General features: G+C 54.3%; 2 protein-coding genes across 9 annotated transcripts in view; one reads left to right on the plus strand and one right to left on the minus strand.

Moving 5' to 3' along the window:
• MYRF (myelin regulatory factor) overlaps positions 1 to 17457 on the plus strand; it is a 62397-nt gene extending 44940 nt beyond the window's left edge. For 5 of the 7 annotated variants that reach the window (XM_026850229.1, XM_026850233.1, XM_026850230.1 and 2 more), the window contains 20 exons: positions 1404 to 1599; positions 2054 to 2130; positions 2421 to 2531; positions 2845 to 2935; positions 4618 to 4818; positions 5456 to 5564; positions 6030 to 6139; positions 7445 to 7605; positions 8131 to 8203; positions 8480 to 8568; positions 8762 to 8830; positions 9513 to 9593; positions 11416 to 11501; positions 11710 to 11871; positions 12664 to 12957; positions 13503 to 13590; positions 13862 to 13936; positions 14073 to 14175; positions 14965 to 15039; positions 15290 to 17457. In XM_026850229.1, the coding sequence (XP_026706030.1) occupies positions 1404 to 1599; positions 2054 to 2130; positions 2421 to 2531; positions 2845 to 2935; positions 4618 to 4818; positions 5456 to 5564; positions 6030 to 6139; positions 7445 to 7605; positions 8131 to 8203; positions 8480 to 8568; positions 8762 to 8830; positions 9513 to 9593; positions 11416 to 11501; positions 11710 to 11871; positions 12664 to 12957; positions 13503 to 13590; positions 13862 to 13936; positions 14073 to 14175; positions 14965 to 15039; positions 15290 to 15376 (2338 nt within the window). In that variant the 3' untranslated portion in view covers positions 15377 to 17457. The remainder of the gene's footprint in view (positions 1 to 1403; positions 1600 to 2053; positions 2131 to 2420; positions 2532 to 2844; positions 2936 to 4617; positions 4819 to 5455; positions 5565 to 6029; positions 6140 to 7444; positions 7606 to 8130; positions 8204 to 8479; positions 8569 to 8761; positions 8831 to 9512; positions 9594 to 11415; positions 11502 to 11709; positions 11872 to 12663; positions 12958 to 13502; positions 13591 to 13861; positions 13937 to 14072; positions 14176 to 14964; positions 15040 to 15289) is intronic. The other 2 variants (XM_026850232.1, XM_026850231.1) reach the window with 2 other exon arrangements.
• Positions 16255 to 21124, minus strand: part of TMEM258 (transmembrane protein 258) — an 8495-nt gene continuing 3625 nt past the window's right edge. The window contains exons 2-4 of one of the 2 annotated variants that reach the window (XM_026850324.1): positions 20944 to 21053; positions 20677 to 20850; positions 16255 to 17446 (exon numbers count right to left, since the gene is read on the minus strand). In XM_026850324.1, the coding sequence (XP_026706125.1) occupies positions 20724 to 20850; positions 20944 to 21053 (237 nt within the window). In that variant the 3' untranslated portion in view covers positions 16255 to 17446; positions 20677 to 20723. Of the gene's footprint in view, positions 17447 to 20159; positions 20307 to 20676; positions 20851 to 20943; positions 21054 to 21124 lie in introns of those variants that run through there. The other variant, XM_026850323.1, reaches the window with a different exon arrangement.

Below are 21124 nucleotides of genomic sequence, written 5' to 3' on the forward strand. Positions count from 1 at the left end.
TCCTCCTCCTCCTCCTCCTCCTCCTCCTCCTCCTCTGGACCTGCCTGCTGGGAGCTGGAAGCTTTTCATGGCAGCCAGAGCAGGTGGTTGTGATTTCGGCAGGAATCCGGCACGCAGGCGGTACCGCCTGGTAGCAGGGCCAGCGCAGGCGACGTTGGGAATGCGACCAGTGAAGCGAGCAGAGATGTGAGACCACCCCAGGGTCAGCCTGAGCTGCTTCTCCAAGCGAGCAGCATTCAGGGGTCTGCTCCAGGCTTTGGGCGGGCTCTGGAGTTTGGTATCTCCGGTGTGTGTTGAGCCAGGGCTAAGCGGCTGCACTTTTTGGGAGCAGCACTCAGAAAGGAGATGCTGGGCTATTGTGGCTCAGAATCCCAGAATCATCTGGGTTGGAAAAGCCCTTGAAGCTCCTCCAGTCCAACCCTGAACCTCACACTGACTGTTCCCAACTCCACCAGATCCCTCAGCGCTGGGTCAGCCCGACTCTTCAACCCCTCCAGGGATGGGGACTCCCCCCCTGCCCTGGGCAGCCCATTCCAACGCCCAACAGCCCCTTCTGCAAAGAAATCCTTCCTCAGAGCCAGCCTGACCCTGCCCTGGGCAGCTTGAGGCCATTCCCTCTTGTCCTGGCGCTTGTTCCTTGGTTCAAGAGACTCATCCCCCGTCTCTGCACCCTCCTTTCAGGGAGTTGTAGAGGGCCATGAGGTCTCCCCTCAGCCTCCTCTTCTCTAGGCTTATATTATACTATGTTTATAGTACTATAGCGTATAGAGGGGTGGTTGCCCCAGCGTCCTCATCAAATCCCAGCCCCAGGAACCATATTCCTTTCCAGCTGAAGACCCACCTAAAGCAAAGCTTGCAGCTCCAAGGAGGTATGTGGACCTTCCCTGAATCCCATTCCTGCACAGCAGGATGGGTTCTGCATGGGCTTAGGCAAGGTGTTGGCTTCGTGTCAGGCAGGGCCTGCCTGTGCCGAGCAGCCCTGTGAGCACCCAAGAGCAGTGTCAGCACACGGGAGGAAGGACAGATCAGAAGCTCTCTCTTGCCCCAACACAACCCTCCTTCCCCTCCCACGTGCCTGCTGTGCCTCAGGATTATTTTGTGGCTGTTGTGTGAGTAGAGGTGACCTTCACAGTCTGTGGTGAGGTGGGACTCTTCACGACGCAGTCACTCTTCATGTGTGGTGGGACATGGAGGTGGACTGTCCCCCCAGCCCTTCCTGCCCCGCGGTCAGGTGCTTCACATGCACCCCAGGATGTGGCCGTGGACCATGCCACGTGGATCCCTCCTTGCTTCTGCTGCTGGGTGCATGGCTTATCTCCTGCCCCCCCCTCCCCGCCCCGTGAGCGTCAGCCTCTCGTGGTGCGCACAGGGCTCTGTGCTAACACCTGCTGCCTTTTCCACAGCCCGATGCTGACCTACCGTGTAGATGCTGACAAGGGCTTCAACTTCTCAGTGGGTGATGATGCCTTTGTGTGCCAGAAGAAGAATCACTTCCAGGTCACAGTCTACATCGGCATGCTTGGAGATCCCAAGTATGTGAAGACCCCCGAGGGCCTGAAACCCTTAGAGTGCTTCTACCTGAAGCTGCACGGAGTGAAGGCAAGCGGGAGCTAAGGGCCAGTAGCCAGCAGGGAGAAGGGGTGCTTGGCAGGCAGCTGGGGTCAGGCAACACCACATCTCACGTGCTGAATTGTAGGGGAGTGTATAGGAGAGTGCTGAAGGCCAGAACAAGGCAGGTCTTGTAATATGAGTCCTAAGATGGAGTCAATCACTGCCTGGGTGTCTTCAGGGCTGCTCACTCACATTTGACTCTGGAGGTTTATAGGCACTTTGGGAAGATCCTTTCACCCTCAACATCCCACCCCCACCCCGCCCCCCAAAGGAGGCACCCACGCTTGGACAACAACCACACTCAGGTTGGGTGTTGCAAGTCGGTTGTACTGAGTCCTAGAAGGGCTGGGCAGACAGCTGACCCGTGCTGGGGAGAAGGAGGTGGGAAGGGGAAGGTCTCAGCTTTCTGCTCTTTGTCACACCCCTAAATCTTTCTCTCCAGCTAGAGGCCCTGAACCAGTCCATCAATATAGAGCAGTCGCAGTCTGACCGCAGCAAACGGCCCTTCAACCCTGTCACGTGAGTATTGCATGGGGTATGTTCATGTGGGGAAGTGCTGCTGGGGAATAAAGAGGAGAGGGTGGGGAAGGGGGCTGAGTTGGAGCTCTCGGAATAGTGCTGTGGGTGTCACACTTTCCAGTTCTCTCTTCTGTTTCCCACAGCAAAGGTTTTCTCTCTTTACATTCCCTGCTCTGCTCTGTGCTCAGCTCATAGACCTGCCTTGGTGGAGCAGGCTAGGAGGTATCCATTCCCCAGAGAACCTCCTCGCCCAACATCTCTCACTCACTCCTCTCTTTTCTCTTTCCCAGGGTCAACCTGCCTCCGGAGCAGGTCACCAAGGTCACTGTGGGGCGGCTGCACTTCAGCGAGACCACAGCCAACAACATGCGGAAGAAAGGCAAACCCAACCCAGACCAGAGGTGAGGAGCTCCGATGCTTTCTCCAAGCCATCCTGGGTGTTCAAGGCCTGTCCCTGGCCTGGGGAGCATGGCTGGAGGGAGGGGGACATGTCCTGAATAGCCTGTCCTTGTCTGTGTGGAGGAAAAGAGGTGCCTGCTGTGGCCACAAGAAGGGTTTCCCCCATTATTTGAGAGGCTGGGGACAGTCCCTGTGCCCCACAGCACAAAGAGAGGGGTTGTGCCAAGCCCGCCATGACAGATCGGGGCCTCGGCCTCCAGAGGGGAGGCAGACTCAGTGCAGGACAGCACCCTGACCTCTCTCCCCTCTTGGCAGGTATTTCATGCTCGTGGTAGCCTTGCAGGCACATGCCCAGAACCAGAACTACACACTCGCAGCCCACATCTCTGAGCGCATCATCGTCAGAGTAAGTCCTCCTCTCCTTCCACAGCCCTTTGCTGGGCAATGCTCCTACCTCCCTCTGGATTTTTGGTGCTTTCTCCACCCATCCCTTGCCTACCTTCTCTAAACCATCACTGCTTTGCTTGTAGCTCTACCTGGGGGTTTCTGGCTCCACATCTGCTTCATCAGAGCAGCCTCAGGGCATGCAAGAACCTGTTACAGGACAGGGAAGGGAGTGAGGGAATGATGCTGTTGAGAATTTGCAGCAGGGACAAAGCCTCCAGGTGCAGGAAGACTGGGGACCCTCCCAGGGCAACAACCTTTGACATGTGCTGAGGCAGCAGTGCTCAAATGCAGAGGAGCAGGAAGAGGTAGACACCATCCTCGGGGCTCTGCAAGAGCGCTCAGCTCCGAGACATAAAGGCAGGGTATAAAACACAAACAGATGGACCTCAGAGTCTGCAAAAAGTAAGTCCACAGTGAATTATGCAGCCTCTGGGGTGCCTGGCGCAGGACTGCAAGAAATTGCAGGCAGCCTGGACTGCCCTGTCTCAACCTGGGAGCGGGACACAGAACCACGGCGGCAGGGCAGAACCCCAGGGCTTGGGACACAGGAGCAACAGCCATGTCACTTGGTCTCCTCCTGCTGTCCTGCGTGGTTCTGGCTGGGGCTGTTGGAACAGCTCTGGTAGCTGAGATAATAACAGACAGCTCAAGAAAGCAAGGGTATTCCTTTAGGAAGAGGAGCAGAGCCTTGGTTCTTGCAGAGAGAGACTCTGACAGGGCCAACCGATGAGTGCCAAGGCTGTCTCTGCTGTAAGGGCAGGCTGGGCTCTGTTCCCTGGCTCCGTGCCCCTGCCACTTTACTTTGTGCTGCTGCAAAGCTCTGTCTCACACCTCCATGGCCTTGCTTCTGCTGTGCTGGCTGTGCCCTGCCTGTCTGCCCAGCAACCTGCTGTCCCTCCCCTGAAGCTGGGGCTGCCACTACTCAGCCTCAAGGTCTTCCTCGGGCTGTAATTCAGGACACTGCGGGCTGGAGAGGGCACTCGTGCCAGGATCCCGTGACCTGGACTGTTTATCCCTGTTCATCCAGGGTGTCAGGATAAACTGGCTCTGAGGAAGGATTTCTTTGCAGAAGGGGCTGTTGGGCGTTGGAATGGGCTGCCCAGGGCAGGGGGGGAGTCCCCATCCCTGGAGGGGTTGAAGAGTCGGGTTGACCCAGCGCTGAGGGATCTGGTGGAGTTGGGAACGGTCAGTGTGAGGGTCATGGTTGGACTGGAGGAACCTCAAGGGCTTTTCCAAGCCAGATGATTCTGTGAAACACACCCCAGTTTCAGCCAAGATCTCTCATGTCTCTGATTCCCTCCTGTGGAGCAAGGACACTCTCGCTACTGGGTGCTCCTACTTACGCCAAGCCTTCTTTCACAGCTCTCCCCCCCGTCACACTAACAGGAGGTGCAGTGGAGTGCCTGGCCCTGTCCAGGCCACTGCAGCATCTTCGGGCTCTCTGACATCTATCTCTTCCCCATAACCTCTCCTGCTATACGGTCCTTCTGCACCGTGCCTGGAGGGAGGGTCTCTGGAGCTCCCCTGCTGTCCTCCCTCCATCTGCATCCCAGAGTGCCTCTGCCCAGCAGCACTTCAGTGTTTCTCCCTCTGGTTTCTCTGCTGCTGCTTTTCAGTCCCTACTTTCCTGCCTCTCCACAGGCCTCCAACCCCGGCCAGTTTGAGAGTGACAGCGATGTGCTCTGGCAGCGGGCGCAGCTCCCTGATACTGTTTTTCACCACGGCCGGGTTGGTATCAACACAGACCGCCCCGACGAAGCCCTCGTGGTTCATGGCAACGTGAAGGTCATGGGTTCGCTGATGCACCCCTCAGATGTCCGAGTGAAGGAGGACATCCAGGAGGTAAGAATACAGCAAACCAGGGTAGGTTTGGGGTGATCAGGGATCTGAGGAGGCACTGCAGGAAGCGTCAGTGTCCTTGTGAGCCTGTTTCAGCTGCTGATTTTGATTTAATCCTTATGGGCAACCTGAGCTCTTGTAGAGCAGATGGGAAGTCCTGTAGAAGTCTGTCCCATACGCAGCCTGTACACTGTCTTAGGGAATATTGACTCTTCCAGAACTAGCAAACGCAGAAGTTACGAATCTGGAAACAGATGAATATATCAGATAGCATGCTGGGGCTTGCCAGAGCCTGGGTGAGAGGCTCAGCTCTGCTCTGAAGCCCTCTCAGCTGGATGTGCCTCTCCAGAAAAGCTGGGTACAACCATGTCTCATATTCATGAGAACTGCCCTGTGCCTGGTTGTACAACAGACTCAGTCTCCTTCTGGCTTCCCTACCCCTTGTCTGGTGATGAGAACTGGAGATTAACCCCCATATAAATGCTGTTTGTCCTAATGTCTGGTCTGAGCAGGGTTCAGAGCTGCCCTGTGCTGTCTCACAAAGACATTACCATGAGCCATAGTGGGTTTTGCTGCTTGGACTGAGTTCTGAGAACTGAAGAAGCAACACCACGCTTAGGAGTTGCATGTTTTGTCCCAGGTGGACACCACAGAGCAGCTGAAGAGGATCTCCCGTATGCGGCTAGTACACTACAACTACAAGCCCGAGTTTGCAGCCACAGTGGGCATTGACAACACCTCTGAGACAGGTATGGGCCCTGCGTCACACCGTGCTGCCCTGCTTGTGTCCCAACGCTCCCCAACCCACATCAGCACTTTGTTCCCGGTGCTGTGTGGCACAGCTCTGCCCTGGGGTGGGCATGGGGTGGGAGAGAGGGGGCTGCTCACCACCTGAAGTTCAGGCATCTAATGAAATTCCCTCTTTAGTGGGCGGGAGAGAAGATGGTGCTTCCCACAGGTGGCTTATAGGGCTTCTGCAATGAGGCTTGCAGAGAACAAAAATACAAGAATTGCAAATGTCACTGCTTGTATGGGCTGGCCAGGCCACGGGGCCTCCAAGGAGGCTGCCACAGGCTGGGGTGAGGGGAGGGACAGCCCTTGCATCATCCCCAGTGAACAGAGTTCCTACCAACAACCACACGGGCCAGCAAAAGATCTGTGGCAGGAGGAGCCCTGCCCAGCCCACCTTGATCTACTGTGGTGTTTCCATGCAGGTGTCATTGCTCAGGAGGTAAAGGAGATCCTCCCTGAAGCTGTGAAGGACACTGGGGACCTGGTCTTTTCCAATGGGAAGACCCTTGAGAACTTCCTAGTGGTGAACAAGGTCAGTGGCAGCCAGGAGGGGTGGGGAGTCTGAACTTGGCTCAAAGGTATTGCAGAGCTGAAAATGGATGAGAGAAATTGCGATGCCTGGGAAACGTTTCTGAGCCAACACCACCCATAGGAGTTGCAGACCTGGCTGGTCTTTCAGATGTCAGGAGCAGGCCTGGGTGGATGGCAGACAACAGCAGGGAGGAACTCTCCTGATCTTGGTGAAAGTTGGCAGCATCTCCCTCAGGAAGGGCTCCTTGTTGGCAGCCTCCTGTAGGGAGGCTCTCCATCATAATCTCTCCTTTCTAGATAAGATAAGGTGGTTATGTCAAGATAACCTAGAGCACCTGGCTGCCTGACCTCTCCGTAACCTGTGGCAGCCTGTTTGCTTCTGTGAGCATCAAGGGGACAACCTCCCATAGGACACATGGAGGGGACAGCTTCCCAAAGCTGCCAGCCCTCTCCATCACTCTGTCCAGAGCAGGAATGGCCAGGACTGACCTTAGGGCCTTGTTTCTCCTTTGTGGAAGCCTAAATCCCTACAGCTACATCCCCAGCCAGCAGAAGCTCTGAGCCTGACCTTTTTGTCCCACCTATACGTGGCCAGGCCACGGAGTCCAAGACCCTCTGCACCTGGTGCTGGACCAGGACACCAGTGAGATGGTTGGCCTCAGGGAGCTCTGTGTGGGGTAGTGGAGTGGCAGAGCCCAGGGGTGAATAAAGGACAGGGGTGGCACCACAGTGTCAGTATGTGGATGTGGCTGCACAAAGTCAGGGTGGGAGGAATGTTCTGCCCTTGCCAGGGGGCCTACAGGAGGAAGCTTGCTCTCCAGAGGCTTCTGGATTTGGGCTTGCCCTTGGTCTGGATCAGCTGTCTGTTGGATAACGCTGCAGAATAAGGCCAGCAGCTTGCACTGTCGAGTGGGAGTCAGAGAGCTGGGGAGGGGCAGAGAAGGGGTAGATGGGGAGCATTACTCATGTGATTTGCCCAGGGGCTCCTGATGATGTTGGGGACTTTGTATCTGTCCTTTGTGACTGAGGAGGACTCTGGATTAGCACCAGCAGGAGTCCTCAGGGATCCTGCGCCGCCATTTACTGTTTTGGTTGGGTTTGAAGAGGTTATCTCTTGTTCTTGCACCCAGGGGCTGTGCAGAGATCTAGATGTGCCATGTTGGATGATTCCCTGCCCACAGATCTGGGTGTTGTGTAGCCTCTCCCCTGGAGAGGCACAGGAGAGCAGGCAGGGTGGCCAGATCCATGGGAGCAGCAGTGCCTCCACGTGCCAGGCCGCTCAGCCTGCCAACCTGTTCCCTGGCAGGAGCGCATCTTCATGGAGAACGTGGGAGCCGTGAAGGAGCTCTGCAAACTGACAGACAACCTGGAGACTCGCATCGATGAGCTGGAGAGGTGGAGTCACAAGCTGGCCAAGCTCAAGAGGCTGGACAGCATGAAGTCAACTGTGAGCTCTGGGGCATTCAGGTACAGGCACACTGAGGGCACGGGAGGCAGAAGGGATGTTTCCTTTTCAGCCAGGCAGCCCTGAGCAACGGATCGCTTTGAGAAAGGGGAGATGAGGAGGAGCTGTGGGATGTTGGCAGTTGTCATGTGGTCTGGGGTAGATTCAGGGAGCTGAGATCGGTGACACGGATCTGGCAAACACATTCCAACAGCTTGTTCTTAGACCAGCCAAAAAAAACCCAGTATGAAATTGTCTCCGCATTTCACTCAAGTAAGTGAGCAGCTTTCTCCGGGCAAAGAATTTCTCACGCTTCCAAAATCGTCCTGACCCTGGTTAGTTTATGCAGGTTTTTGGGGCAGAATTCAGGCTCTCTGGGCAATGGGCCAGCACTTGCACCTCCCCCTGAGCAGATGAAGTAATAAGGGTTTGTGACCATCATGCCACGCAGAGATCTCTTCCCTCCCAGAGAATCACATTTTTGCCTGGGAATCACGCCGAGTGCTGTCCCTGCACAGCTCAGCTCTGTTCCTCCATTCTCCTTGCAGCCAAACGGGAAGCCAGTTCAGCCGTGCGGGAAGTGTGCCACACAAAAAGAGGCCCCACAAAGTAGCCAGCAAGGTAAGGAACTGCTCCCAAAGGAGCAGCGCTGTGCCAGGGAAGGCAGCCTCTCGTCTGTGTGGTCCTCGTGTGTTTTCTTACACATGCTGCAGGAGAGACCCTGTTTGTTCCCATCTCCATGATTTTTATCCATCCATAATGAAGGTGTTTTCTGGCTTCTGCTCTGTAGGGGTTCAGGGCTTGCAGGGGAGCAGCGAGAGAGTTTGGGTGAGATCTATGTGATGACTGGAGCAGTAAGGAGTCTTGAGCAGATCTTGGGTTTTTTTTCTCTCGCAGTCACCGTCGGTTGTCCCGGAACAGGCCTGTATCAGCCAACGCTTCCTCCAAGGCACCATCATCGCCCTGGTCATCATCATGGCATTCAGGTGAGACCACACGCCGGGGCTGCTGCTTGGTCGCCACCTCTCTCCAGCTCATCCATTCGGCCCGTGCCTTCTGTGGGGTGGGGACCTCCAACTTCTTCCGTGGGCTGAAATCCCTTGGGAGCAGATTCTACCACGATGTGTCCCTTTCCATGCGCCCGCCCTCAGCCTGCATGTCTTCTCTCTTTCTTTCCAGTGTGGTGTCCATGTCCACGCTCTATGTGCTGAGCTTGCGCAGTGAAGAGGACCTGGTGGATATCGATGGGTGGGTACTTCTGCGCTCTGTGGGAGGGATGCGGTGTTCGGGGGAGTCTGACACGCAAAAAGCAGCTACCATGGGGTTACTGAGCACAGTTCCAGTGAGACAAGCTGTAAAGCCAAGCAAATGCATCCACACATCCAACCCCGATGTCAGTTAGATTATCTGCAGCAAGAAATGAGGATTGAAGAAAATGAAAATACCTTGTTGTTTGGCTGCAAATGCACTCATGGCCGGTCTGAATGTTCTTTGGATGCCTCTTCAGCTGGACTAAAGCAGCATTGTCCCACTGATTGCAGCGGGGCTGGGCCAGTCTGTACTAGGCAAGAGTTTTCCTCTGCAAACGGTGTCCGTAGCGTGGAGAGAGCATTGAGGGAACAGCCCTGGCCCGGCAGGCGTGCGCACGGGCAGCCTGTACTGGGCATTCCCTTTTGGCACACTTCACTCCTTTGGGAGCTCGTGTTACCAGATAATGAGTCTCTTTTTCTCTCTCTCTTCTCCCTGACCTATTTCTCTCCCTCCTGTTCTGTTACATCTCTCATCCAACCCATTTTCTTTCCACTTTGTCTTTAATTTTCCCATTCTTGTCTTTTTATTTCCATTATCTTCCATATCCTCTTGCGTTCCCCTCTGTCCTCCTCACCTACCAACCTGCCTTTTCTTCCTGTCTCCCTTCACTGTCCTGTAGCTCTTTTGCTGTGCCCACTGCCTGTCTCCTGGCCCTCTTTCGGCACAGGGGTCCTGGGGTCCCGGTCGCTCTATGTCCACGGTATGTTACTGTTTCGTTTTACTGTTATTTAATTGCTGAATCCCTTCCCGCAATTCCTCTTCTTTCTTCCATCTGCACCACAGAAGACCAAGAATCTTTTAAGTAAAATTGGAAGCAAAGAAAGGGATATTAATATACTTCAGGAAGTGGGACTCTGGGAGGAAGGATTATGGACCCCATCAGAAAGGGGAAATTAGAACTAGGAGATTGAAGAACCAATTAAAGGCTAAATAAAGAAATTATGTACTACAGGTAGAGCAGGAGCAGACAGTCTGAAAGGAGTGGAAGGAGTACGTAAAAAGAATGAAGACTTCCAAGAATAAGCCAAAAAGATGTTCCTACCCTCTCTCCATACGTGCGTAGCTTTATTGTGGAGGGTCACTTTCAAGTCCAGGACAGCTTACTGCGCAAAAGGAGGACAGAAAAAAACCTAGATTATTTCTTTTTGAGCCACCACCACTGGGAATGTTTGGAAAGGTACTGAGAGAGTTACTCATTAGGTACAGACCTGTAAGGCACCTCAGTTAATGGAGTCTGCAGGGCTGCTGCAAAATACTTCCCTTAAAAGGAAAACGGGCCCTGTCTGTCAGCACCCTTTGAACAAAACACTGCATAAAGAGCAGTGGAAGGCACAATTAATTTGTTCTTTTAAGAACTCCACATCAGAGTGTTTCACGGGAAACTATTAAAAAAGTAATTGCTTGTGGGATGCAAGGTAAAGCCACGCATGGGAAGTGTTGATGAGGCAGTGGAGGAACGTGGGGAGCAGGGGTGGGGTTTTGGCTGGGGTGAAGGTTCGCTCCAGAGGCTGGTGCCCACATTCCCTCCAGGAGAGCAGTGTTGTGTCTCCTTCCACCAGAAAAGAAAAAAAAAAATGTCTAGTAAGGTAAGTCTTGCAGGTGACAATGTGCTATTTTGATTTCTCTAAATGAGTAAAAGCTCCGTTTATCTCTGAGAAACCTTGAGCAGTGCTAAGGGGACAGGCAAGACGTGAGTCCAGGGCAAGAAAAATGTGGGACAGATAAAACCAAACTGGGCAGGGTCTGGACAGGTAAAATCTTTAACGTCTTTGTTAGGAGCTCAGTAAAAATTTCTGCTCAGTGGGCAGTTACAGCCCATGAAGGCAAGAGCCTTGGTTTACCCCGTGTCTCTGTAGGTGGTACCTGGTGCCCAGAAGTGGTTTTGTGCTGGGCTCCTATGCAGATATGGGAGAAAACCAGCACCAGGCAGTGGTTCCTCCCCTTTCCCATCTGCCTGTGGTGTCCTCAGCTCAGATCTTACTAGTTCCAGTGAAACAGCTGAAATTACGGAATCAATCTGGGTGGGATTGTGTGTATTTCTAATAAACAAGGTGAGGAACAGTCTATCTCCGAGAGATAAGGGGCACCTCCCTTAGGGAATGGTGAGTGCTTGAAGCCCATTACGGCCTAACGCCTTGAGACTAGAGCACGTAAATCCACCCCAGAGATCGCTGCTGGAAATCAAGCACACTGACTACACCCTGTTCCACAGTGGCCATCGAGGGAGCGTTGCTGGAGTCCTCTGAGTCAGCTGGGCCTTGTCCCTGCCCGACGTGGGGCTGCCACATGATCTGCTGTGGCGTTTCCTAGCTCTCCTTGCTGCCTTCACAGCTTGCGTGCCTCTCTCCTGCCTTTCCTTTCCCAGATCACTCCAGTCCATGCTCCTCCTCACCCTTGTGCCCTCCTCATCTGCTCTTGCTCCCATCGCCCCACTCACTGCTACAGCCGCTTCTCTCTTCACGTACAAGTGACACCCTTGTCCCCCATGGTAGAGGTTTTCACCATATTTTCCTGCATTTCAGGTCAAGCCAGAACTTTGATAAAACGCAGATGGTGCGCTCCACAGCTGCATCAGATGGAGCCGGCGGCAGGACCCCCACACACCACGGTAGGTTGCAGAGAACCTGGCAGACACAAGTGATAGTGTGTTGTGGTACAAAGTAGTGAACGTGGCTGCTCCTCGATGCCAGGGGCTTGGTGGTATGGTGTTGCCTTTGTGCTTGGAGGTGCTGGGGCTCTGGTTTTGTGGAAGGGATGCTTGGTGCTGCTTCTGTTAGAAGCCTCTCCCCTGGGCTTACTCCACATTTGCCCTGCAGTTACAGAGGACACACGTGACTTAGCCTTCAGCTCAGCTGGTCGCAGCGTGCTAGCCTGCTTCAGCCCACCGTGTTTCTCCACGTGCTGCTCTGCTGCTCCCACCAACATCTCCTCTGTTGCCCTCCCTGAGACCAGCCCCACTCACGCCACTAACAGGACAGGTAAGTACCAGCCCAGGCACCCGGGAGGTGCTGGGACAACACCGAGGTCTGTCTCACCGTTGCATCACGTTGTATCCCCAGCCCCATCTCACCTCGTGTCTCACCTCTGCATGTTTCAAAAGGACGTGCAGCCTGCCCTTCAAAATGCGCCGGGTTCCCTCCACACCCGCTGCCTGGGTTGAGACCTGCTCCAGCAGGCAGCTGCGGGGCAAAACGGGACTTCCAGGCTAAACAGCCTTTGCTGCCTGTGTGGCAGGGTTCAGACACCCGTGATCATGCTGCCAGGGGTAAGTGGGGGCTGGAAAGTCTTTGGAGCTGCCTGCTTTGCCAGCACGTAGTCTGACCTCGCTCCTGTTTGCTCGGAGCAGAGTTCTGACAGGCCGGGAGGTGTGCTGCCTCTTGCCTGCCTGAGCAGGGCTTTTCTAAGCTTGCTCGCTCCATCATCATCACTGCTGTGGGAGGAAGAGCACCTCAGGCAGTCACTGCGGAGCCGTAACACCCCTGGAGTCATGTCTCAAGCTCACCTTAAACACTGTGCCCTACCCAAACACGGGGCTGTGCCCCTCTTTGTCCCCACAGCCTGCTCTAGCTTCCCTTTGCTGCGAGGATCCCACCGGCCCCATCAGGCTGGGAAGCCCGGGCTGGACGCAGAGGCATAACAGGGGAGGTGACATGGGGACAGGACAATGCCAGACCTGGTAGCTGTTCTCTCTGCGCTGGCCTCGGAGGTCGGGAGTGCTGCCAGCCTCGCTCTGCCTCTCAGCACCACCTTCCTCTCCCTTTTCTTCACAGACCAAAGTCAGACCTCACTCCTGCCAGTGACAAATATCAAAGCCAAATCCAGGGGCATCACTGGGAAAGCGACCTCCTACACCAAGTGGCCAAAGACACCTGACAGGTCTCAGAGCTTCGGCAGCCCCAATGCCAGCCCCTCCTCCCCCTTCACCCACATCCAGGGCAAATCCAAGTACATCTCCAACCTCTCGCTCTCCCGCAGCAACTCCCCGCTGGGGCAGGCCCGGCAGCAGCGCAGCGTCAAGCAGCCGGTGAGCGAGTGGCCCCGCACGGAGGATCCCGGCACGGATGGTAGGTTGACTCTTATCTTCTTCCCTCCTTGCAGCAGCACTGTGGTCCTGGGTTCTCTCCTGGGGTGTCCTCAACCCATCTGTCCTGCACAGCACTCCGTGTCCACATCCTGCAGCTTATTTGTTCCCGGATTCAACCTCCAGCCCTGCTCTTCCTCCCCCACGCTGCCTTACACTTTCTGGCCATATTAACCAGTTGCTAGTTCCCTTCTGAGGCTGCTGTACTGGTGCCTCCATTCTTACCCCCATCTTGGCTTGCTCAGCCATTTCTAAATCTGATTTAGAGGAAGCAATGCAGAGATTTGGTCATGTGGGAAAGGTGTGACAGTGCCCAGCCCTTGATATAGTCCAAGGCACCCTTCTCCTGCATCTCCGTGCCTGGGACATGGTGTTAACGCAGTCTGGCAGCAATCTGACCCCCTCTCTGATGACAGGGTGATGAGGAAAGGTGTTCTCAGTGCCAGGTGTCCCTTCCAACCCTTCTCGCTCGGGGTACCCCCGCTGCCCTCCCTTCTCTTCCTAAATAGCCTCTTCTTGCACCCACAGGGCCAAGCCCAGTGCTGCGCTCCGTCCGCATCGTGGAGATTGATATGGCCATCCAGTCCCAGTACTGCGCAGCCGCCGAGGCGTGCAGGTGAGCACTGCAGTGGGAGCTCCAGGGGAAGCAGCTGATGGGCTGTTTTCTGCCATCCCCCCAAGGCAGCCCCTGCTGCTTCTCAGGCAGACAAGCTGAGGCTCCGAGTCCTTCTCAGAGTGCTGGAAAACTGCATTTGGCAATGAGCTCATCCTCAGGATGCTCTCCCCTCAGAAGTCTCAGCCCAGCAGAGATTTGGGGGCCTGTCCTGGCCCTCTCACAGCCACCCAAAATGCTGTGGGGAGGCCTAATGCTCTCTCTGTGTCCGCAGGACTGGAAACTTCACCTACCGCATCCCTGTCAACCCGCTGACAGCAGTGAACACCAACCTGACCCTGGAGATGAAGTGAGTAGACAGGGCTCAGCTCTCAGCCGTTTCGGGACCCCTGAAATCAGCCAGATACCATGCCACGTGGCCACGGTGTCTCCTGCCTGAGCTGGGGAAGAGACCAGCAGAGTCTCACAGTCTCTTGTCTCCCCAGCTCCTCCTCCACCGTGTCCATCACCCTTTGTGGCCTTGTCTCCAGCAACCCCTGCCAGGATGTCATGAGCACAGACAGCTCCACTGATGCCACTGATGCACAGGTAAGGAGGGTCATAAAATCCACATGCCTCGTGTCATCCCAGCATGCTGATCCCTCCAGAAAGGACTATGGGAGCCTGGCTAGGACAACACAGGAGGGAATTCATGCTCCAACGTAGCCATGCACTGCGCTGGCTAACATCAGTGACCATCAGGCACACCTGCAGCCCCGACAGGGAGGTGTCTGTAAACCTACTACGTGCAGTCACCCATCCAAAATCATCCCACCCAGCCCCTCTGCATGAGCCCCGGGGCTGTGGGGACAAGAAACGGGTCCTCTGTCACTTCTCTCTCCCTTTGCAATACTGGATTTGAAAGCATTACACCGGACTGAACGTGGATGCTTCTGCCACGTGCTATGGACGTGTGATGCGGCAGCCCCTGGCTAACAGAGCTCTGCTGGGCGTGGGAGAGGCCCATCTTCTCCCACAAAGCAGGGAACGGCAGCGACCAGGGGCCCTTACTGTCACTGTTCTCAGAAAGCAGTTATGTTGGGTGTATTTGGGGTATTTTACTGTTACAAGTTCTTAACCTGACAAACTACTGAATTTATTTTTTTTTAAGCTGCCGTAACGTGTCCTAATGAAATCCCATTGCAGGGGGGTTGCAGGTCTTCATCAGACCCCCAAGTGCCTCCTTGCCCCTCAGCCCAGCTCGCCTGCTGACCTTGGAGAGGTCACCTCTCCACGCGACAGCACAGCCTGCTGTGGTTCCCTGCTACTCCAGCCTGGGAGAACATCCCCCAACGCTCAGCCCCCATCTCATCCTGGCTCTTTTGTTTTCTTCCCCAGGAAACGACACACCGTTGGCCTCTCGTGATGATGTCTTTCCAGGAGTTTACCTACCACTTCAGAGTAACCCAGCCTGTGAGTACCAGCAGCTGCTTTGTCCTTCCTCTTGCCCAGGGCCAAGCGGAAGGAGAGTGATGGGACCACGGCAGGTTTAGTGGCCACAGCGCACTGAGAGGCTTCCACAGCCCTCTCTGCCATGGCTGTTGCCTTCCATGGTTATGTGGGTGGTGGGGGACTGATTTTTCTCTGCTCCAGCTCCCAATTCAGGCATAATTCTGCCCTTGTGTCCTACTCTCTGTAAGCTTTTTTTCTCGCTCTCTCACAGGGCCGAGCCAACTGCAGCACTGCTCCCGAGCAGCTGGGCCACCTTTTCACTGACTATTATTTTCAGTTTTACTGGCTCTGTGAGTGAGTCCTGGCAGCACCAGTGCCCTCTGGTTGGAGAGAGGAGGGGGACTGGTGACACTGGGGAGACTCCTCCTCCGCTAGCCCCCCAGCCCCACCTTCTCCCTGCCTCCCGTGTGGGGTGTGGAGCTGGTTTGGTTGGGGCTGGTGACGCAGGCACTGAAGCACAGCACACGCGGAACACAGGACCCGAGCCACAGGAACACAAACCAACCCTGTGGCACCTCCTGGGCTCACCTCGCACCCACTCCCACCATCCCACGCCGCCCCCAACATCTCTCTCCTTCCCTTCTGGGGATGCTTGTGTCCTCCATCACTCCTCCCGCCCTTTGTGACACTGGATTTGAAAGCATTACACTGGACTGAAGGTGGACGGGTCTGCCGCGTCCCAGAGCGCGGATGGGAGCTCCATCCTCTCCTGGCCCAGCGGTCCCAGACATCCCACATGAGTTCTTCACCCAACACTGGAATTGCTCAACACTGGAGCCCTTTCCGAGAGCGAAACGCTGGAGTTTGGCCTGGAAAGGAAGGCTGTGCCTGGACGTACTGGAAGTCGTACGTACACTGGAGTTGCTGTTCCTTCGAGTTGGCCTAGTGCCATCCCCCACAGCCCCACTCCACAGACCCCCAGACCCGCAAACGGACTGTCCTCTGTGGACAAAGAGAGAAGGTGCAGCTTCAACATGAGCCCTGTCTCTCCCCCTCCTTGCTGTACTCTAACTTGCACCGTATCCAGCTCTGGATGAACTCAAGAACCCCACTAAAGATGCTGCTGAGGCTGCGCCCAGGCCAACCCGTGTGTGGGGATACTTTGCCATCAGCCCGTGGGAGAAAAATTACCCTGAGTCACCTGCATTATCGTCATGGGACACTTTTTTTTTTTTTTTTGGCAACAACCTGTGGCCTCTCCCAGCATGTGTGGAGCTGCCTGGTCAGCTCTCAACCCAACACACCCACCTCTGCCCAGATGTGCAGACAAGAGCCCACTGGCAGAGCCCAGTGCGCCCTGCAGAGCAAGGCCGAGGCGCTGGGGACGCGTGACGTGGCTTCGGGGCATAACAGAGCTCTGCCAGGCACAGGAGAGGCCCATCCTCTCCCACAAAGCGGGGAATGGCAGTGACTGGGTGCCCTGGCTGTCACTGTTTTCAGAAAGCAGTTATGTTGAGTGTATTTGGGGTATTTTACTGTTACAAGTTCTTAACTTGCTAAACTACTGAATTTTTTTTTTAAGCCGTATAAAAATGGGTCTCTTAATTCTGTCCCTCCTGAGCTATGTGTGTCCACATAAGAAACCAAAGGGGGCCACTGCTAAGCTCCACGTTGAAGTTTGACCACGACACGTCAGAGCGACTGACCAGCACCACGCCACCTCCTCCTCCCCATCCTGCTCCAGCCCCTCTTGCTCAAAACAAGACGCCTGCCTTCCCAAGGCTGAGCCACTGCCAGGCTCTTCTACCCGAGATACGTTTCTTTACAGCAACAGCAGCCGTGGCTGGGGAAAGGCGTCAAGGGGGAAACGCTTCGGAGAGGAGCACACCTTTCCCCTCACAGCCCCCTCACAGGACACAGATAACTTGAACCAAACTGGATTTGGGAGGCTGCGTCAGGCTCTGGCCATTGCTTTTTGGTGCTTTCAGCAGATTGCAGTGATCCCTCCCTTTGCCGAGGGCTGGCCGCGGTGTTACCGGCACCGAGGAGTGCATGGTTCGCCCTGCTGCTCCAGAGAAACACGCTACAAAGATCTTTTTTTTTTTTTTTAATCCAGATAGAGGGATGGTTCCTGTTCACATCCCACGGGACACTGTGGCCGCCTCTCCCATCTGGGGAGTTTTATCTCCTGTCACCCATGTCAGAACTTCCTGAGCTTGGCCCAGCAGAGCAGCCACAGCCCTCGCAGCATCACTAGGAGTTGGCATTTCTGCCACCAAAGGCTCTTTATTTTCAAGGTTTTCATTCGCACCATAAAAACACTTAACCACACACTGGTGACGCTCTTGAGTTACTGAAACACCCTGGACACGCAGGAAGCAGAGGGTGAGCAGGGAAGGCCAGGCAGCAGTGAAGCTAGGGGACTACCCTGATAAAAAAAACAAAAAAACAAAAGGTCCCGAGGCTTGGGAGTGCTGATCATGAGCAAGTCAGCTTCATGCTCAGCAGGATTCGCTGTTTCTCCCTGGAGCTGGGAAGGAAACGCTCCGATGTAGCTCTCTAGCTCAGTGCTCTTCCCTCCCTGAGTTTTTTTTGTTTGGCCTTAGAGTGGGAAGTTACCTTCTTGGCAGCTTGTATCCTCCATTTGGCAATCAGTGGCCCAGTTTGGCAAGTTCTTATTCAGGTGATGGATGCCACGTGCTCCTCGATGTCTGCTCAGCTGACAGGTAGCCTTCTCAGCCCTGCTCTTTTCCCTTTTATTACTGAGCTGGGCTTCACGCCTGTGCGCTCATTCAGCCCCTGTGGAGGTAACTGGTGGCGTTGTGAGGGCCAGAGGGGAAAGTTCTGCCTGTAGCCACCACCAACCTCTCCTCAGGGGTGGGCCTGGCTGAGGGCGGCCCAGACCCATGAGCACATCTCACCCCACCATGGGGAAAGTGGCTTCTGGAGGGGAAAGAATCAATCAGTCGCTAAAAAATGTGCTCACAGTGGCAGCCCAAGAGGAGATGGAGCCTCTTGGGTGTCCCTGCGACGTTTCGCCACGGGGTTTCCAAGGGCCCCTGGCAAACCAAGTGCCTGAGGGCTACGGGAATGTCTCAAGTGCCTTTTTCCACTACCAGGACAGCCCAAGGAAACAGCGTGTTTCCCATTCACGTGTAAAATGTTGTGTGCCTCAAAAATGGTGGCCACTTAGCTCAAAAACCTAAAGGGCAAAGGCCAGCCCTGCCCACGTCCTGCTGTTTCACAGCAGAGCAGCACTGGGCTGACAGCAATCCCCAGTGTCAAAATGAGAGGGATTCAGAACATGGTTTTCAGCATCTTATAATGCAAATACTTATCTTTTGCCTTAAAGCGTATCACAAAGTGTACGCCAGTTCCACCTGCCGCCGCACAGCAGAAATGAGCTCAAAAGGGGTTTGTAATAAATTAAAGGGTCACAGGATTTGTGTCTAAGCCCGCGGAAACAGCTGTTTGCATAGCCTCCCCCCCAAGATGCCCCTTCCCCAATCAGTAACAAGAGAGGTAACAATCAGGCCTTTCCCTGTATGAGACGGAGGGAGCTCTGAGCCGATGTCTCCAGCTTGGGGAAAACTTTCTTTTTCCGCTGGAAACGAGACGCTTCATCTCTCCAGACATTCCTGGCAGGAAGGAAGACAAGTGTAGAAACAAGGCCACTTGCCAAAGTTTGGCTGTTTCGGAGTTTGTTTCAAAAGCAAATTCACAAACATTTTGTCCTACTGTTAGAGCTTAAAGCCTGTAAATAGAGACTATGCCACCACTGCAAGAATTAAGAAAAAAAAAAAGTAAAGCACTAATTTGTTTGGTTTAAATGTTGCTGTCACAGCTTTAATCACTGTATATTGCCAGCAAGTTTGTAGAGTTGCATTCTTAGCAGGTATTATTGATTATCGGTTTTTATTTGTGGGGAACAAGCGTTGTTTCCCTCCTTTCTTTCTGATTTATATTTATATTTTGCTGAATTTTGAGTGCTGAGTCTCCGAATTCCCCACTTTTTTTTTTTTTGTTTGGCTTATTTAGACTTTGTTTTATGCTGGAGGTAAATATGCCCATATAAATAAATATATAAATACTGCTTTGTATCCAAGGACGGCTCCTGGTGCTTTCCTCCCTTGCTATGAAATAAGTGTCTTTCAGGTCAGGAGCTACAAAACTGCTTCCCACAAGCCAGAGGAACAACCCCCTCTGTGTCATTAACCAGCCAGAGCTTCCAGTCATGGCCATGCAGGGTGAGAACAGCTTGCTGCTAAAGAGCTCTCATTCCTCATACCTCGAGGTCAGGGCCACATCCAGAGGCATCTGAGAGCACCCGCAGAGGGAAAGCTGCCTTCCCAGGCAGGAAATTAGGGCTTGAAATCGCTAAGTTACCTGTTGAATTTCTGACTTTGACATCTAATTGCTTTGAAATCTAGATTATAAATTCAAAGCCACCTTATTATAAAAAGTTAACACATGCCATAAACTCCTCTTTTATAGGCAACGCAGTAATTCACTACTTAAGTAAAGAGCCCATCCACCTACAAGATTATTCTGTCCTGTACTTCACCAGAATTCCTCTCAAAACACCATTTCCCACAAACACATCTTGGCTCACCCACTACAGTGCCCCTCAGACACTCATTATTCTTGCTTTGCATCCAAGAAGCCGCACCAGTGCAGATCCCTGGCCAGAGACTGCTCTGCATGTGTTATTTCACCCAGAGCAACCAGTACATCCAGCATTGGCTCCAGTTCTAATATGGGAGGGCCCCAGCACCCACTGCCAGGGGCAAGCGAAGCACCTCGGAGCAGTGCCCTGTCCCTCTCCTGCTTTATGAGAGGCCATGAGCGCTGCCGGCTTGGGACGAGAATGGGCACAGCCTTCCAAAGAGGGGACACGATGGTAGTCGAGGTGAGGGATAAAAAAAGCAGGCTTAGGAAGCAGCAGGAAGCACTTATTTTCTAGAGTCTAGCTGCACTAGGGTGCATGGTGGAACTGAAATGATTCTGGGCATAGAGCTGTGGAAATCAATGATAAACACCGGGCCCATGCCAAGGCACGTGGATCTTGTGCCAATATCAAAGTGGTTTGGAAAAGCCAGGTGGAAAAAAAAAATAATCTAAGACAAATCCTGAGTCCAAAGGCAGGTGCATCACAGAGCTGGCTTTATTCAGGTTTGGTTTGTTGGGCTGGCAGAAGTCACTCACCAGGAGCACAGCCCACACCTGATCCAGGCTTTGTCGTTGAAGTATAAAAGAAATACAAAAAGACCTTCTGCCAGGCTTCCCACCTGGAATGAGATGGAGGAGGTTGGTGAGACAGCGTTCCCCAGAGCCAGCCTCTGCACTATTAACGCCACAGAGCAAAGGACAATACCCAGCAGATGCAATTCCATGTGCCTGAAATGGAGATGAATGCCTGTTTTGCTCACAGTTACCGTGGCCACAGACGCACTCTCCAGACAAGTTACCCAACAGCTGCTTTGCAGCTCGGAGCAGCCACGATGCTTAAGCCCAAAGGCCGCTGCTGGGATGAGCCTTTTGCTCATTCTAACTTTGCACCCCGAAGAAAAGTGGCTTTTGTAAAGCTCAGATGTCACAGAGCTGCTTTTCCAGGATCCCCCCCCACACCCCAGAGCACTAAGACCTTGGGCAGCTTACAGCCATCAGGATTCACGAGGTGCTACCGGTGCTCCTCCACCCGGGTCTCAGACATAGATACCGACCCACAGCAGCAGGAAGAGGACGCCGAAGCCCATGAAGAGCGAGGCCACCAGCGAGATCAACAACTCCTTGTAGATGTCCCGTGTGTACTTGGTAGAAGTCACCTCGTAGCTGCAGCCCAGGGGTTAAGGTAAAAACGGAGGTAGAGGGAGGTGAGGGGCCCACCCGCCCGCTCCCCTGTCCCCCCCTCCAACCCGGGGATACACGAAAAACCAGGCGGTGAAAAACATGCCGATGGCCAGCAGCACCACGGTGAGGTGGGGGAAGACGGCCGGGTTCACCGGGCTGGTGTATCTGCCTATCGCCTCCAGCTCCTGCGGGGAGAGGGAGAAGGTGAACGGCACCGCCGAGGGACGGGACGGGACGGGACGGGACGGGACGGGAC

Source organism: Athene cunicularia, assembly GCF_003259725.1.
Source record: "Athene cunicularia isolate RWA chromosome 5 unlocalized genomic scaffold, athCun1 chr5_part2, whole genome shotgun sequence".
NCBI lineage: Eukaryota > Metazoa > Chordata > Aves > Strigiformes > Strigidae > Athene > Athene cunicularia.